Source organism: Lithobates pipiens, unplaced genomic scaffold (assembly GCF_037356315.1).
Source record: "Lithobates pipiens isolate NorthernLeopardFrog02 unplaced genomic scaffold, aLitPip1_a1.2 Scaffold_16, whole genome shotgun sequence".
Lineage (NCBI taxonomy): Eukaryota > Metazoa > Chordata > Amphibia > Anura > Ranidae > Lithobates > Lithobates pipiens.
Genome location: NW_027507748.1, coordinates 85,774,807 through 85,794,000, shown reverse-complemented (window position 1 = coordinate 85,794,000; position 19,194 = coordinate 85,774,807). Strand labels below are relative to the sequence as shown.

Genomic DNA, 19,194 nt, shown 5'->3' with positions numbered 1-19,194 from the left:
CTAAGTACGTTGCCACCCAGTACTGGTCCTTGACCCTCATGCTTTTTATACGGGGGTCCCTATTAAAACACTGGAGCATGAAGGCCCCCATTTGCACTAAAGTGGAAGCGGTGTGGTGGCCTGGCTCCTGCTCATCATCCAGGATAATGTCGTCCTCTTCATTCTCCTCTCCCCATCCTCGCACAACAGGGATCCCAGAAAGGTTTAAAGCATGCTCTTCTTGCTCCTGCTCATCCGCCCCGGCACCATCCTCCTCTGACTCCTCATCAGACTCCTGTTGTTGACTTGTCTCAGATAGAGTAGCCCCCCCTGGGAATTCATCCAGCATTGCGACTTCCTCATCTTCCCGCTCCTGCTCCTCCACAGCCTGATCAATGACACGACGCAATGCACGCTCCAGAAAGAAGGCATAAGGTACCATGTCACTGATGGCGCCATGGCTGCGACTGACCAGTTTGGTGATCTCCTCAAATGGCCGCAGAAGTCTGCATGTGTCGCGCATGAGCAGCCACTGGCGCGGTGAAAAAAAACCCAGCTCCCCAGAACCGTTTCTTTCGCAGAGTTCATACAGGTAGACGTTAACTGCACGTTTCTGCTGGAGCAGCCTATCAAGCATATAGAAGGTTGAGTTCCATCGCGTCGGGCAATCGCAAATAAGACGTCTGACCGGCAGATGGTGTCGCCGCTGAATGTCAGCAAGGCGAGCCATGGCCGTGTAAGATCTTCTGAAATGGGCCGAGATTTTCCTTGCCTGCCGCAAGATGTCCTGGACCCCAGGGTATTTGACAAGGAATCGCTGCACGACCAAGTTTAAGACGTGTGCCATGCACGGCACGTGCGTGATTTTGCCCTGTTTCAATGCGCTAAGCAGATTGGCACCGTTGTCACACACCACTTTACCAACTGTCAAATTGAGCGGTGTTAGCCACTCATCTGCCTGTGAACGCAAAGCTGAAAGGAGTGCCGGGCCAGTGTGGCTCTTTGCTTCCAGGCACAACAGACGCAGCACGGCATGGCAACGTCTCACCTGGCATGTGGAATAGGTTCTGGGGAGCTTGGGCGGTGCAGTGGAAGAGACGCTAGCAGCGGAAAAGGAGGAGGCAGCTGAGGAGGAGAGGGAGGAGGATGGAGTAGGAGGAGGAGAAGAAGAGTCAGGCCTGCATGCAATCCGTGGCGGTAAAACCAAATCTACACGGGTGCCACGGGTTACATGCTTGACGGCCGTCAGAAGGTTCACCCAGTGGGCAGTAAAACTGATATACCTTCCCTGCCCGTGTTTGCTAGACCACGTGTCTGTGGTCAGATGTATCTTGGCACCGACACTGTGTGCCAGAGATACATTCACTTGCCGCTGAACATGGCCATATAGCTCTGGGATGCCCTTCTCTGAGAAATACTTCCTTCCTGGGACCTTCCATTGTGGTGTTCCAATGGCCACAAATTTGCGAAAGGCCTCCGAGTCCACCAGTTTATATGGCAGTAGTTGGCGGGCTATGAGTTCTGACAAGCCAGCCGCCAACCGTTGGGCAAGAGGGTTATCCGGCGTCATCATTTTTTTACGCTCAAACATTAGGCCCACGGAAGCCTGCCTTTTTGCAGAAAAATGTGAGCTTGGCGTGATGGAAGGTGGAGTGGAGGACAATTGTGAGGAGAGAGGAGAAGGAGAAGTAGAAGACGAGGCTGGACGGTGAGAGCCTGCAGTGTGGCTTTGTGTGTTCCGTTGCTCCCACTGGGCTCGGTGATGGCTGCTCATGTGCCTTCTTAAGGCGGTCGTCCCTAGGTGAGTATTGGGCTTACCGCGACTAACGCGTTGACTGCAAAGATTGCAGATGGCAACGCTATTGTCAGCAGCGGACACGTTAAAAAAAGCCCACACTGCGGAGCCATGTGCCGGTGTCCTGGGAGCGCCAGATGTGACCGTACATGGTCGATGACTCGCTCCTGATACATTTGCAGTCTGCTTTGTCCCTGCTGTGCAATGTAAGTCATTGCTGCTTCTCCTCCCTATCTGCTGGTCCATATCTCCCTCTGAACTCCCCTCCTCTTCCTCTCTTGTGGGCACCCACGTGACATCACTAGACACGTCATCATCAACGTCACCTTCCCCACCGCTATAAGTAGAGATCTCGGAGTAGGCAGCAACACCGGGGACCAACCTCCTCCTTGGGCTGATCTGGGTACTGGCGTCAGACTGCTGAGTAGCGCTTGTTGCTACCTCCTCTTCCTGATCCAATACCAAGAGTGGCTGCGCATCAGAAATGTCCTCTTGATATGGATCGGAAAATAATTCCAGTGACTCAAGCGGAAGGTATGTGGTGGTGGTGGTGGTGGTCGTGTTGTTGGTGGTAGTGTCTTTGGGGGTGCACATAGCAGAGAGTGAAGAAGAGGGTGCAGATCGAGAGGATGAGGAGGGTGCAGAAGAGTAAGGCTGAGCGAGCCACTCAACCAAGTCTGGTGCATCCTTTAAAGTAATTGAACGCACCTTCTGCAACTTCCCACTTTGGCTCAAGCCTGTTGCTCCTGCCCTACCCCTACCACCCCTGCGGAAGGGCCTGCCTCTTCCTCTGCCTGTCATTTTTTAAATGACCCTGTGACAAAACTCTTAGTCCCTATACCGATGAAGGACTGCTGCAGTATAGGGCAGCGGTCAGCAGTGGTGCACGTCAACCCTATCTATTGTGGACCGATAGCGGTCCTTACAGAACAGCAGACTGTACCGCACTCAAGCCTATGTACCGTAGCACCCTATACCAAGTTACCAGTCCTTATAAGAACTTTTGTGGACCAAGCAGGTTGTGTATTAGTGTTTAGCAGACTGTACGTCAGTCCCTATACCGCTGAAGGACTGCTGCAGTATAGGGCAGCGGTCAGCAGTGGTGCACGTCAACCCTATCTATTGTGGACCGATAGCGGTCCTTACAGAACAGCAGACTGTACCGCACTCAAGCCTATGTACCGTAGCACCCTATACCAAGTTACCAGTCCTTATAAGAACTTTTGTGGAACAAGCAGGTTGTGTGTTAGTGATTAGCAGACTGTACGTCAGTCCCTATACCGCTGAAGGACTGCTGCAGTATAGGTGAGCGGTCAGCAGTGGTGCACGTCAACCCTATCTATTGTGGACCTATAGCGGTCCTTACAGAACAGCAGACTGTACCGCACTCAAGCCTATGTACCGTAGCACCCTATACCAAGTTACCAGTCCTTATAAGAACTTTTGTGGACCAAGCAGGTTGTGTATTAGTGTTTAGCAGACTGTACGTCAGTCCCTATACCGCTGAAGGACTGCTGCAGTATAGGGCAGCGGTCAGCAGTGGTGCACGTCAACCCTATCTATTGTGGACCGATAGCGGTCCTTACAGAACAGCAGACTGTACCGCACTCAAGCCTATGTACCGTAGCACCCTATACCAAGTTACCAGTCCTTATAAGAACTTTTGTGGAACAAGCAGGTTGTGTGTTAGTGATTAGCAGACTGTACGTCAGTCCCTATACCGCTGAAGGACTGCTGCAGTATAGGTGAGCGGTCAGCAGTGGTGCACGTCAACCCTATCTATTGTGGACCGATAGCGGTCCTTACAGAACAGCAGACTGTACCGCACTCAAGCCTATGTACCGTAGCACCCTATACCAAGTTACCAGTCCTTATAAGAACTTTTGTGGACCAAGCAGGTTGTGTATTAGTGTTTAGCAGACTGTACGTCAGTCCCTATACCGCTGAAGGACTGCTGCAGTATAGGGCAGCGGTCAGCAGTGGTGCACGTCAACCCTATCTATTGTGGACCGATAGCGGTCCTTACAGAACAGCAGACTGTACCGCACTCAAGCCTATGTACCGTAGCACCCTATACCAAGTTACCAGTCCTTATAAGAACTTTTGTGGAACAAGCAGGTTGTGTGTTAGTGATTAGCAGACTGTACGTCAGTCCCTATACCGCTGAAGGACTGCTGCAGTATAGGTGAGCGGTCAGCAGTGGTGCACGTCAACCCTATCTATTGTGGACCGATAGCGGTCCTTACAGAACAGCAGACTGTACCGCACTCAAGCCTATGTACCGTAGCACCCTATACCAAGTTACCAGTCCTTATAAGAACTTTTGTGGACCAAGCAGGTTGTGTATTAGTGTTTAGCAGACTGTACGTCAGTCCCTATACCGCTGAAGGACTGCTGCAGTATAGGGCAGCGGTCAGCAGTGGTGCACGTCAACCCTATCTATTGTGGACCGATAGCGGTCCTTACAGAACAGCAGACTGTACCGCACTCAAGCCTATGTACCGTAGCACCCTATACCAAGTTACCAGTCCTTATAAGAACTTTTGTGGACCAAGCAGGTTGTGTATTAGTGTTTAGCAGACTGTACGTCAGTCCCTATACCGCTGAAGGACTGCTGCAGTATAGGGCAGCGGTCAGCAGTGGTGCACGTCAACCCTATCTATTGTGGACCGATAGCGGTCCTTACAGAACAGCAGACTGTACCGCACTCAAGCCTATGTACCGTAGCACCCTATACCAAGTTACCAGTCCTTATAAGAACTTTTGTGGAACAAGCAGGTTGTGTGTTAGTGATTAGCAGACTGTACGTCAGTCCCTATACCGCTGAAGGACTGCTGCAGTATAGGTGAGCGGTCAGCAGTGGTGCACGTCAACCCTATCTATTGTGGACCGATAGCGGTCCTTACAGAACAGCAGACTGTACCGCACTCAAGCCTATGTACCGTAGCACCCTATACCAAGTTACCAGTCCTTATAAGAACTTTTGTGGACCAAGCAGGTTGTGTATTAGTGTTTAGCAGACTGTACGTCAGTCCCTATACCGCTGAAGGACTGCTGCAGTATAGGGCAGCGGTCAGCAGTGGTGCACGTCAACCCTATCTATTGTGGACCGATAGCGGTCCTTACAGAACAGCAGACTGTACCGCACTCAAGCCTATGTACCGTAGCACCCTATACCAAGTTACCAGTCCTTATAAGAACTTTTGTGGAACAAGCAGGTTGTGTGTTAGTGATTAGCAGACTGTACGTCAGTCCCTATACCGCTGAAGGACTGCTGCAGTATAGGGCAGCGGTCAGCAGTGGTGCACGTCAACCCTATCTATTGTGGACCGATAGCGGTCCTTACAGAACAGCAGACTGTACCGCACTCAAGCCTATGTACCGTAGCACCCTATACCAAGTTACCAGTCCTTATAAGAACTTTTGTGGAACAAGCAGGTTGTGTGTTAGTGATTAGCAGACTGTACGTCAGTCCCTATACCGCTGAAGGACTGCTGCAGTATAGGTGAGCGGTCAGCAGTGGTGCACGTCAACCCTATCTATTGTGGACCTATAGCGGTCCTTACAGAACAGCAGACTGTACCGCACTCAAGCCTATGTACCGTAGCACCCTATACCAAGTTACCAGTCCTTATAAGAACTTTTGTGGACCAAGCAGGTTGTGTATTAGTGTTTAGCAGACTGTACGTCAGTCCCTATACCGCTGAAGGACTGCTGCAGTATAGGGCAGCGGTCAGCAGTGGTGCACGTCAACCCTATCTATTGTGGACCGATAGCGGTCCTTACAGAACAGCAGACTGTACCGCACTCAAGCCTATGTACCGTAGCACCCTATACCAAGTTACCAGTCCTTATAAGAACTTTTGTGGAACAAGCAGGTTGTGTGTTAGTGATTAGCAGACTGTACGTCAGTCCCTATACCGCTGAAGGACTGCTGCAGTATAGGTGAGCGGTCAGCAGTGGTGCACGTCAACCCTATCTATTGTGGACCGATAGCGGTCCTTACAGAACAGCAGACTGTACCGCACTCAAGCCTATGTACCGTAGCACCCTATACCAAGTTACCAGTCCTTATAAGAACTTTTGTGGACCAAGCAGGTTGTGTATTAGTGTTTAGCAGACTGTACGTCAGTCCCTATACCGCTGAAGGACTGCTGCAGTATAGGGCAGCGGTCAGCAGTGGTGCACGTCAACCCTATCTATTGTGGACCGATAGCGGTCCTTACAGAACAGCAGACTGTACCGCACTCAAGCCTATGTACCGTAGCACCCTATACCAAGTTACCAGTCCTTATAAGAACTTTTGTGGAACAAGTGAGTTGTGAATGTTTAGCAGACTGCAGCAGAAGGGCAGCAGTCAAGTATAATATCCTTTCTATATTTGGAAGAAAGAATATTATACATGTACAAGCCTATTACTGTACCACTGATACCAGTCCTGAAAAGAACCTTTGTGGAACTAATAATAACAGCAAGTCTTTAAAATTACCCTCACTGCCTGACAACACTGCTTCCTTCCTGTCCCTATACAAATTGGCAAAAAAAGAGAACGATTAGTGGTTACTGGAACAGCTCTTTTGTGGACCTTGATAGTAACAGCTAATGATGATGATGATGATGATGATGATGAAAGACTAATCTGGCTGTCCCTGTAGCATACACCGTCCTTTCCCTTTCTCTAAACTAACAAAAGACACTCAGGCTGCTGCAAGAATCAGCAGCACAGCAAACCTATCAACACCTAACACCTATACCAGTCCTGAAAAGAACTTTTGTGTACCAAATAGCTAGTGGTTTATCTCTCCCTACTCCACACAGGAACCTGTCCCTATCGTAACAGAAGAAAGAATGTAAAATGGCCACCGGATCGGGTGTATTTATAGGTTAGGGGGAATGTACAAGTGTCCATGTGCTGTCATGTCTCAATTGGCTGTCCTGTATCACATGATAAACGTGTCACCAAAGGTTAAAGTTCTTGTATACATTAAACACGTAAGTCCGCCGCGGCGAACGACGGAAAAAGGCGTTCGAACGTGCGGACCGCGAATGTCGGAAATTCGCCGCGAAACGACCGCCGGGCGAACCGTTCGGCCATCACTATAGGCCAGTAATTCTTAGGAATAATTCACTTAAATCTGTCCAAACAAAAGTATAGTAGATATCCTGGGTATGGTAAAGTTTGAAACACAAAATCATACACTATAATATAATAAATTATACATCATTATTAAATGTTTTTTATATAATAACAATAAATTGAATTCAATAATGTGATCAAACAAAAAACACTGACATTTGTCCAAACTAATCACTATCGCTCAATTCTGCAAGTGATTCTAATTCACTCTCGCTGTTTTCTAGCTGGTCTAAAACTGCCTTTCACCTCAGGGGATGCTTTTTGGATGCCAGGGACATTCTCAAGTTTCCAAGCACAAAAAACGGTAAGTGCAGGCAGGGCACTGGACAAAGCACTAGGGAAAAACCTGAGGTGAAATGGTTTGATACAGTAATGTAATCCTAACAGATTACAATGTATTGTGTGTTTGTCATGTTTTGTTAACTTTTTTGACTTTAGCGCTGGTACCGCCCCCCCCCCCCCCCCCCCGGTTCTGCCCCCCTGGAAAGACAGATGCCGGTGTTCCGTCAGATTAGGCGACCCGTCATATCTTGTAACGAAAGTGACGTAAGTGAAGGCGCCAAGCAGACATCTTTTTACACCCATGGGAATTTTGCATTTCACACTTATTTGTAACAGTAAACGGAGCTTATAAAGTGAAATACAGTATATTCAAATCCATCAGACTGTTTTGATGTTGAATTGTAAAAGCAGCAGTGTCCTGTTAGACCAGCAAACTGAGATCAGCAGGCTTGCTGATGCTTTCAACATCAAAAGAGTATCATGTATTTCTAAATTCTGTATTTTAGTATATAAGCTGAGTTTATTGTGAATTTCAAAACTCTGGTGGGTGTAATAAAATATCTGCTTGCCTTCTCACTGTATCTGTACTGTGGACGAGTGCGAGGTATAGCAAGATGGCGGCGACAAAACGCCATCTTGCTATACCTCGCACAAGATATGACAGGTCGCCTAATTTGGAACACCCGCATCAGCCGGAGGACACAGCGGGAGGACATCAGGGATTGCAGGGACAAGGTAAGGAACACTACACTGTAATCCCAAGTGTAGCTCAGGGTTATCGCTTTTGGTAAAATTAACCCCGAGCCACACTCGGGATTACCACAAGGAAGGTTAACAAATCAGCAGCCATAGTCACCGCAGGCAACATTCAGTTTAAGGAGATACAGAATGAGAGGATATTGAACTGAGTGTTCAGGTATTGCATATTAGATTTTTGGAGTGTGTCGTTTGAAGCCAGCAAGACAGCTTAAACTGCTTTTGTATTATCTTTTACTTGTAAAAATTATTGCTAAATGTTTGCTTTAATACATTATATTGTCAAAATATTGGAATGCCTGCCTTTGCATGTACTTTAATGGCATCCCAGTCTTAGTCTGTTGACAGTTGACAGTTTGCTAATGTCAACTGAACTGTTAAGCCATCAATTGGCTACAGTCATAGCCGTTCAGATATGCAGCACCATGGCTATTGTAGATCAAACAGAGTCTAAGATGGCAGCCTCCTTAACTTAAAGGATAGGAGAGTTTAGTTCCACTTTAACATTTTTCAACTGTCATGAGTTAGCATTTCTTCCAGTGTTTCAAAATGATCAATGTGTAATTATTGTACAGTAATACAATTTTCATGTAAAGTCAAAAGATGAACTTACAAGCAACTTCTAGGGACGCATTACGACTCATGGCTTCTCCAAGGTAGTTCCGTGCAACACATACATAATTCCCCTCATCTGGCTTACTCCGGCGTCCGTGAACAATACGTAAGAAAAATAAAGATCCGCTGGGGAGCAGCATTCGGTGGGAGCGTGGGTCATCTTTATCTGTCTCTACCCGCTCAAGATCTTTGTACCATTCTATGGTGGGTACTGGTCTACCTTCTGCTTTACAGTTCAATGTTGTGGGCTCTCCCTTAGAAACAATGACATCTGATGGATGTTCCACTATCCGAGGAGCAAAGTCTTCCTGGCGAAGACGAGATCCTAGAAAAACAAAACAAAAACGTGGCATTTAATAGCTAATAATAATAATAGCTTATCACAAAAAGAGATCAATACCATACAAAAAAAATAAAAAATGTGTAAAATGTATACTGTAAATGCCTGATTTGATCAAGCAAAACTACACTCATAAACACAGTACCGGCATCTGAAAGATGGCACATTCTTGCACAAGTTCTGTCTACTCGTCTAATGCAATTATTTTAGAATTAATTAATGTTGGACCATTATGCTGTCTGGTGTATACAGTATTCATGGCTTATTTTTAACTGTACCAACCACCAAACAAGATAAAGGGCTTCATGTCTCTTAAACTGTAGGGATTCTAATGCCCCCTCTGAACAGCCCTACCTCCTCCTTCTCCATTAGCTAATTTGCTGATTTAGCAAGAAATGTCCAGAGTTAACCAGAAGGTGAAAACAAATGAAAGAACAATGCATCATAAATTTATAGATTTTGATGCTTAGTGATGCCTCAGGCCATGGGTGCTCAATCTGTGGCCCTCCAGCTGTTGCGAAACTACAAGTCCCATAATACCCCTGCCTTTGGGAGTCATGCTTATAAATGTCATCCTTACAATGCCTCATGGGACTTGTAGTTTCGTGACAGCTGGATGGCCACAGGTTGAGTACGCCTGCCTTAGGCACTGGACTACAAATGCCATTATGGCCAATACAGCCTTAAACATAAATATATATAAAACCTGTATAATAATAATAATAATAATAATAATAATAATATTTTTAGGTTCAGTAGTTAACCACTTCAGCCCCAGAAGGTTTTACCCCCTTCATGATCAGGCCACTTTTTGCGATACGACACTGCGTTACTTTAACTGACAATTGCGGTGCTGTTCTCAAATAAAATGAAAGTCCTTTTTTTCCCAGAAATAGAGCTTTCTTTTAGTGGTATTTGATCACTTCTGTGGTTTTTAATTTGTTGCGCTATAAACAAAAAGAGACTTTAAATTTTGAAAAAAAAAAGCTATATTTTTCTGCTGTAAAACATATCCAATAAAAAAATGTTCTTCATCAGTTTAGGCCAATATGTATTCTGCTCTATATTTTTGGAAAAATGCATATTGATCGGTTTGCACAAAAGTTTTAGCTTCTACAAAATATGGGGATACATTTATGGCATTTTTAAAATTCTTCTTTTCTTTACTAGTAATGACGGCGATCAGTGATTTTTAGTGGGACTGCGACATTGCAGCGGACAGATCGGACACCTAACTGACTTTTTTGACACTTTTTTGGGAACCAGTGACAATAATACAGTGATCACTGCTAAAAATATGCACTGACATTGTACTAATGACACTGGCTGGGAGGGGGTTAACATCAGGGGTAATCAAGGGGTTAACTATGTTCCCTGGGTGTGTTTACTAACTGTAAGGGGGATGGGCTGCCTGGAATAACACAGAGATCCGTCTTCCTGCATAGCAGAAATTGAAGATATCAGTGTAATTCCCTGTCAGAACGTAGATTTGCCTTGTTTACTTTGGTAGATCCCCATTCTGTCTCTGCGGGGAACAATTGTGGGCGGCCTGCAGACATGGAGTTTGTCGGACACGCCGATTGGCTCCCCCGTGGAGCAGTTTCACAAAAGCTAGTGCGCGAACCACCGTACCCAGTACAGCGATTCGCACAGCCGAGCCACGTAGCCGTAGTAAAACTGTGGTAGGTGATTGGCAAGCGGTTAAAGAAAGAATGATTTTCTTGGTGTAGATATCAGTAATCACAATTTTCACACAGAGCCAACTGCTGGACTTCAGTATGTCAGTATAACTAAAACAGGGGTCTCTCTATTGTAGAAAAAAGCTTAGGACTCGGGGTACCAACTCGATGAGGGATTTAGATTTTTTTCTGTAAGGATCCCTTTCATAATATAGAGTATGTTTTGTTAATAAAATAAAACAAACTGCAATAATGGGTGGCCATGGATTGGAAGATATCATTCTTAAAAGCCGTGTATAAGACCTGTCATAGTTCTTGGCGGATGCTGACAATTTGTAGATATCTTAATAATAATAATGCACTTATTATTAAGCACACTCAAAACCAAATTTCCTAAGGACTACCATGTAAAAAGCTAAATTTGAAGTAATTTATGCTATTCAATATAGCCAATAAAAAAAATATATAATAAATCTAATTTCTTGATAAATTTAAGCCAATATGTATTCTGCTACATAGTTTGGGTACAAAAAATCCCAATAATCCCAATAAGCATTTATTGGTTGGTTTGCGCAAAAGTTATAGATTTTACAAACTATGGGATATATACTGGATTTTATTTATTTTTTTACAGTAATGGCGGCAATCATTGACTTATAGCGGGACTGTGATATTGTGGCAGACATTCAGACACTAACTGGCACATTTTACACTTTTTGGGGACTAATATAGTGATCAGTGTTAAAAATATGCACTGTCACTTTACTAATGACACTGGCCAGGAAGGGGTTAAACATCAAGGGCGATCAAAGGGTTACATGTGTGCCTAGCTAGTGTTTTGGTGTACTGCGTTAGGTGCTTTTACTAGGGGAAGTAATAGACTTTACTCCCTGCTTTGTAGAGGAAGTCAGGAATTTACACAGGACAGGGCTCTGCCTTGTTTACATCAGATCCCTGACCTGTGTAAATTCATGACAATCGGCAGGTGCCAGCGGTAATTTATTGGCTGTCACCTGGTGATCGACATCTGCTGTGCGAAATCACAGCACAGCCGGGTTGCAGCCAGTGCGCGACCCCTACCCAGATGTGTTAGATCATGTACTAGGCACGTGATCTGGCACAGCTGAGCTGCCTTGCCGCCGTATATCTAGGTTATGGAGTCAGCAAGCGTTAATTTAGAAAATCTAGATAATATATAAATGTTCAACTTCTTGAAGCAAACTGATTTTTTTTTACAGTACAGTACCAGTAATAAGCAAGGAAAGGGGCCATAAAATGGAAGCTAAATGTAGTCTCATGTAAAGTCCAACACTGCTAAAAATTGATATTTCATTTAGCTTCTGCTGTTGTTTGCTCTTCTTTCTTTCTGGGATTCTAGTGGTAACAATTCCCTGTTCTGTCTAGAAGAAACAGCCACAACAAGGCCAAATGATGGTGTCATGCTTCTCTAGTATATTCCTCATAATGAAGAATAGACAGGTTATAGGGGAACCCAGATGTGAAAGTATGACACCTTTGCTGGGGCCTAGAGAGAGCTGACCAAGACACAATCTACTTGCACACCCCCAGTCTCTAAAGTATATGAAATATCATGCTGTGATTAAACCAGCAACAGCCCAATCAAAACTGAAATGTCAAATGACAAATACAAAAAGCATTAGTCTTGTCACTAAATTATACAGTATCTCACAAAAGTGAGTACACCCCTCACATTTTTGTAAATATTTTATTATATCTTTTCATGCGACAACACTGAAGAAATTACACTTTGCTACAATGTAAAGTAGTGAGTGTACAGCTTGTATAACAGTGTAAATTTGCTGTCCCCTCAAAATAACTCGCACAACCATTAATGCTAAACCGCTGGCAACAAAAGTGAGTACACCCTAAGTGAAAATATCTAAATTGCGCCCAATTAGCAATTTTCCCTCCCCAGAGTCATGTGACTCGTTAGTATTACAAGGTCTCAGGTGTGAATGGGAAGCAGATGTGTTAAATTTGGTGTCGTCGCTCTCACTCTCTCATAATGGTCACTGGAAGTTCAACATGACACCTCATGGCAAAGAACTCTTTGAGGATCTGAAAAAAAGAACTGTTGCTCTACATAAAGATGGCCTATGCTATAAGAAGAATACCAAGAACCTGAAACTGAGCTGCAGCATGGTGGCCAAGACCATACAGCAGCTTAACAGGACAGGTTCCATTCCGAACAGGCCTTGCCATGGTCGACCAAAGAAGTTGAGTGCTCATGCTCAGCGTCATATCCAGAGGTTGCCTTTGGGAAATAGACATATGAGTGCTGCCAGCATTGCTGCAGAGGTTGAAGAGGTGGGAGGTCAGCCTGTCAGTGCTCAGACCATACGTCGCACACTGCATCAAATTGGTCTGCATGGCTGTCGCCCCAGAAGGAAGCCTTTTCTAAAGATGTGACACAAGAAAGCCTCCAGTTTGTTGAAGACAAGCAGACTAAGGACAAGGATTACTGGAACCATGTAGTGTGGTCTGATGAGACCAAGATAAACTTATTTGGTTTAGATGGTGTCAGGTGAGGAGTAAAAAGACAAGTGTGTCTTGCCTACAGCCAAGCATGGTGGTGGGAGTGTCATTATCTGGGGCTGCATGGGTGCTGCTGCCACTGGGGGCTACAGTTCTTTGAGGGAACCATGAATGCCAACATGTACTGTGACATACTGAAGCAGAGCATGATTCCCTCCCTTAAGGGACTGGGCCGCAGGGAAGTATTCCAACATGATAACGACCCCAAACACACCTCCAAGACGACCACTGCCTTGCTAAAGAAGCTGAGGGTAAATGTGATGGACTGGCAAAGCATGTCTCCTGACCTAAACCCTATTGAGCATCTGTGGGGCATCCTCAAACAGAAAGTGAAGGAGCGCAAGGTCTCTAACATCCACCAGCTCCATGATGTCATCACGGAGGAGTGGGAGAGGACTCCAGTGGCAACCTGTGAAGCTCTGGTGACGTCCATGCCCAAGAGGGTTAAGGCAGTGCTGGAAAATAATGGTGGCTACACAAAATATTGACACTTTGGGCCCAATTTGGCCATTTTCACTTAGGGGTGTACTCACTTTTGTTGCCAGCGGTTTAGACATTAATGGCTGTGTGTTGAGTTATTTTGAGGGGACAGCAAATTTACACTGTTATACAAGCTGTACACTTACTACTTTACATTGTAGACAAGTGTCATTTCTTCAGTGTTGTCACATGAAAAGAGATAATAAAATATTTCCAAAAATGTGAGGGGTGTACTCACTTTTGTGAGATACTGTATATTGTCCCAATATATATAATTATTTACCTGTGCTGTACTGGGGAATCAGTGGGCTCCAATAATGTCCTTCACACATGGACATTAATAGGGAATATGATTAGTTTAAGACATGAACATTTATGCAAGTCCTGATAGTCTGGACAGTTGTTATTGTTACTCAGTAACCTGTCTGAGGAGTGGAATGGAACGCAGAGCCTCTAAGGCGGGAAGCAGAAGCACTCACCATCTAACAACCATCTGTCCATAGTCAAATAAACAAGAAATTGCACAAGTAGTGCAACAGTGCATGTAAAGATCAGGTAGCAGACACAAGACTCCCTTTCCTGTATTAAGAATAGGAAGCAACCCAGCTGTTACACAGGTCTTGGGAGGCCAGTCTGGGGGGGCATAACTTGCTCTAATTATTACTAAACTGTACCATCCCTTGTAAGATTCACCGTAAAGCGTAACTTGCTGCAGTGAACCATCTGTCATCAATATTAAATCAACACCATCTCTTTTTTTGTAGAAAAATCACAACTTCTACCGACATTACTTTCATTTATCAAGGTAATAAAAATATAACACATGCACAGAGACTTAACAAATCAAGTTGCACAACAACAAGGTAAGTTGTATTACTGATAACCAAAAAAATAATGTACAAATAAACAAAATATAAAATCTTAATGAAGTTTTTCATAATAAAAAATAAGTTTTATTTATATAATGTAGCTAATTACAATGCACTTTAAGTTTAAGTAATCTAGAAATGTAGCCTTATATTCTGTTATCTGCCATGTAAAACTATGGGAGGCTTAATAGTGCCAGTTGGCAGTATACTTTAAGATGATTGAATGGGAAGTCAGCTGTGTTCACTAAGGTACATTCAAGATAATGTAGTATGATTACTAAGACCCTGTACACAGCACATCAGAACATTTTGTTACCCAGGTTGAAAAAAAAGCATTAAAAAAACTTCAGTAAATCTACTATGGGGTGAGTGTTTTTTTTTTTTTATATTTAGGCTCATAAAAACTCACTCACGCATTGCAACAAGAGTTTTTTTTCGACATAGCAAAATGCATATTACTCAGCATCCAATTGTGTTCAATTAATCTGGTATACATACACTATATTACCAAAAGTCTTGGGATGCCTGCCTTTACACACACATAAACTTTACTGGCATCCCAGTCTTAGTCCATTGGGTTCAATATTGAGTTGGCCCACCCTTTGCAGCAACAAGGTTTAGGAGTGTGTCTATGGGAATGTTTGACCATTCTTCTAAAAGCGCATTTGTGAGGTCAGGCACTGATGTTGGGTGAGAAAGCCTGGCTCGCAGTCTCCGCTCTACTTCATTCCGAAGGTGTTCTATCTATCGGGTTGAAGTCAGGACTCTGTGCAAGTCAGTTATGTTCCTTCACCCCAAACTCGCTCATCCATGTCTTTATGGACCTTGCTTTGTGCACTGGTCCAAATCATTTGGTGGAGGGGGGATTATGGTGTGGGGTTGTTTTTCAGGGGTTGGTCTTGGTCCCTTGGGTTGCAATTTAGATGTGGTGTCGATCCGCAGCAAATTTGCTGTGAATTTGCACTGCATATGGTGTGAACCCAGGCTTACAGTCAGTTGACATGTTTGAGCCTACACGGCTTTAATCATAACTATATTGCAGCATATAACTACAAAATATAGTAGCAAAAAAAACAAAGGCTCTTTTGGCTTAGCTACATTTGGAAAGTGGCCGGCTCTTCCAACACTTTGCTAAAAGGTGAGCATCTAATTCAAGAAAATGCATAATGAAAATGCACACTGAAAAATGGGTGTAAAATATGCATGAAAACAGATATGCATAAGTGTGAAGACAGCCTAAATGTTGGTGTGATAAATAATCAACCGCACTAGTCAAATTACAAAGAAAACTAAATTAAATAAAAAAATAAAACCCCCTTATCTTAATCACAAAAAGAGTGCTTAATGTCTTTCCAATCACACAATAATACAGTGTTATGAATTATTATCACTCTAGCTTTTAACAAATACAGTTCTCAATTATGCAATGTGAAAAATCCCAAATAAATAAATATTCATTCCACTATGCAAGTGCAAATATCTTAGGTACTTGATCGACATTGTGCAAAAGATGCCACAAATGGAATTGCACTCACCAGGATTTTTGATCACATAGCTCTAGTGTGGTCAAACTCGCTTGTGGGGCATGTCCCCTTTAAATTTGGTGAATGTTAGTGCTGGGTTCGTCCGGTATTAGGGATCCACTGGTACCACTAGTACCAGTGGTAACAGAGGGAGGCCCATAGTGTAAGATCCTTTTGATAAATTTATTAAACAATTATACTCTGCATTCAGCGTAGCCTAGGCTTCAGTCATTTTATATATTCAGTCAGTACAGGCAGTATATTTGATATATATATATATATATATATATATATATATATATATATATATATATATATATATATATATATACAGTCTACTAGTATATATATATATATATATATATATATATATATATATATATATACTCTACATTCAGCTTAGCCTGTATATACAGTGCATTCAGCAGTGTACAGTAGATAATACACTTCAGGCAGTATACACAGTGTAGTGCGGTGTTAAAAAAAAGAAATACCGATCATGTCCAGAAGACCTCCAAGGAGAGGGATACTCTCACAGGCCAGTAAAAGAGGGTAGGCAGCCTCTGATATAATATTTAACAGCAGGGACCGTTCCTGCACCCAACAAGAATAACTGTGAAGGGTCACCGTGTTCTGCCACCACCAACACCTAAGGCCAAATGTTTCAGCAGAGTATATAGTGCAGTCCGTATAGTATATATACTGCAGTTCAGAGTATAGTGAAGTCCATATAGTATATATACTGCAATTCAGAGTATACAGTGCACTCTGTGTAGTATATATAATACAGTGCAGGGTATATAGTGCAGTGTACAAGATATAATATAGTGTATTGAAGTAGTTAAGGGGAGCCCTATGACAGAATTAAGTAAAAATAGCATGGGTTCCCCCCGTCCATACCAGGCCCTTTAGGTCTGGTATAGATTGGGGGATGGGGGCACGCCATTTTTTTTTTTTAAATCAACGTGGAGTTCCCCTAATATCCTGGTATGGACCAGGGGGGAAATCCACACTGTTTTTTTTAATTATTTTTTATGTATATTGCCAGGATCTGCCAATACATTACAGACGTGACCAATTTTAAATTAAATTTTTTCCTTTAGAAATGTCATTTTGCTGCAGTACTTTTCTAAACATGGGAAAAATGTGCTATTTTACAGGCAGACTAAAGGGACCCACAGGCATGATATTGTTTGACTTTAAGCACTACTCCTGAAAAAACTTCCATTTTAAAAACTTTTTTTGCATTGATACATGTGCCCTGGGCAGGACCCCAAACACTTTTTATGACAATAACTTGCATATAAGCCTTTAAAATGAGCACTTTTTTTTTCACGTGTGTGTCCCATAGACTTTAATGGTATTTGCACAAATTTTTTGTCTGTTCGCAAGTTCTGGAGTGAACTGAACCACGGGGGCGGGGGATGTTCGGCTCATCCCTAGGCACCATATATTAAACTTCTAAGGCCACGTTTACGTCAATTGATTCAGTTTAATGCATTATGCTTCATATTACAATGCACTGTATGAAAGCAGACTATTCATTTGAATGAGCTGCCTTATGCACCCCAATTAGATCTGCCTATTTGTTGCTAGTGCATCACAATGCACAGTAGTTTACAATGAATGGCACTGCAGTTCACTAACACACATAATGTGCATTACCATGTGTGGCAGTAGCATGGATGTTATTGCAGTGCAGTGGTGTGAGTGGGCTCTTACAGTTGATTTCTGATTTTTCGCTGATATTTTTCAGTGCTTGTTTCCATTTCCTTTGAAAATGCAAGGAACATATTGCTGACAGCCCCCACCCCTCGAGTAAAAACACCTAAGGCCCAGTCCAGTGCAGGGTGTCACTGGAACAAATGTTAACCTTATCTGCTATGGGTTTGTATCTTTTGGAACTCATGATATCACATGAGGTCACACCAGTGGTAACAGGGATGCAATTGAAGGAACAGCTCTAGTAAAGGTGGTGAATGGCTAGATGCCACAGAAAGTAGCGATATAGAAATAGATAGCTGCCCTTTTAGGAACAACATGCTGGAACATACTATTCCATGCAAAGTCCTAAAATACCCTGTCCAAGTGGAACATGTTAGGTGGCCGTGTTGTACATATACATGGAATAACATCCGTGTACATCTAAAGGGAGCCCAAACTGCTCATTGGAAAGCATTGTCTGCATTTTGTCTTTTATTTTAGGCTTATACGTGGGATTTAGCTGCAGACTATTTTTATATCTCCATGCACGCTGCATCTCCTGATAACACTTCCAATGTATTATCCATCTGAATGGCCACATGGAACAAACTCAGTCACTATAGACTCATTCGGTCTAATGGGAAATCCAATTGCATGATTACATAGAGCTCTCAAGAAAAAAGATAAGGGCAGGTGTACTGTGAATTCCTATTAGAACTAATGATACTTCTATAAGTTTGGAGCAACCTTACCATAAAGTGAAACCAACTGGTTCTGATATACTTTATGGATATCTAATGACGTCTATCCTGTTTAAAACAGCAAAGATGGAATGTGACCTGTAAAAAACATGGTTTGATTCCACTAACTTTAGAACTGCATACATGAAACCATCCAGAACGAAACAATGAGATAGCTGAGACATTCCACTGCACAAACTGAGAGCAGCGAGGACATCCACTCAGTCTACCAAGCTGAACCAGCTGCCTTTCCTATGGAGCCACGTAATTGAAAGTAGAGTATTTACCAGTTCACCAGCCTAATAGATACAGTATTTAACTCAGTTCAACGCTCTCCCACTTCCCTCACCTCTATTTAAATGGTAATGCTCCTCTTTTGAATGGATAGGAGCTCCCGTGTTTAAAATAATTGAGTGTCTCTTTAAATTTCCATTCCCTAGCTGTCACACCGTGTAAAAGGCAGTATGACTAAATAATAAATTGAATGCCAAATGGATATCCATAATGATACACTTTGGCTCCCTTCTGTCCTAAAATGGAGAACATTTTAAGGGAAAGTATTGATAATGTCACGGAGTCATGAAGTGCTTTTGAATGTCATAAAGAGGCAATATGTTATGGGCATCAACACAGGGAAATAAAAAACATAATGCATAGAAAGGGAGTCATTTTAGGGAACGGATATATAGGAATAGGTGATTCTCGATTCTCAAGTGATTCTCAATTCTCAAATGATATT

The 19,194-nt window shown here is 43.3% G+C and overlaps 1 protein-coding gene across 20 annotated transcripts in view; it reads right to left on the bottom strand.

Moving 5' to 3' along the window:
* Nucleotides 1-19,194, bottom strand: part of ROBO2 (roundabout guidance receptor 2) — a 1,315,320-nt gene that overhangs the window by 522,761 nt on the left and 773,365 nt on the right. For all 20 annotated transcript variants that reach the window (XM_077480077.1, XM_077480086.1, XM_077480092.1 and 17 more), the window contains exon 2: nucleotides 8,563-8,889. In XM_077480077.1, coding sequence (XP_077336203.1) covers nucleotides 8,563-8,889 — 327 coding nt within the window. The remainder of the gene's footprint in view (nucleotides 1-8,562; nucleotides 8,890-19,194) is intronic.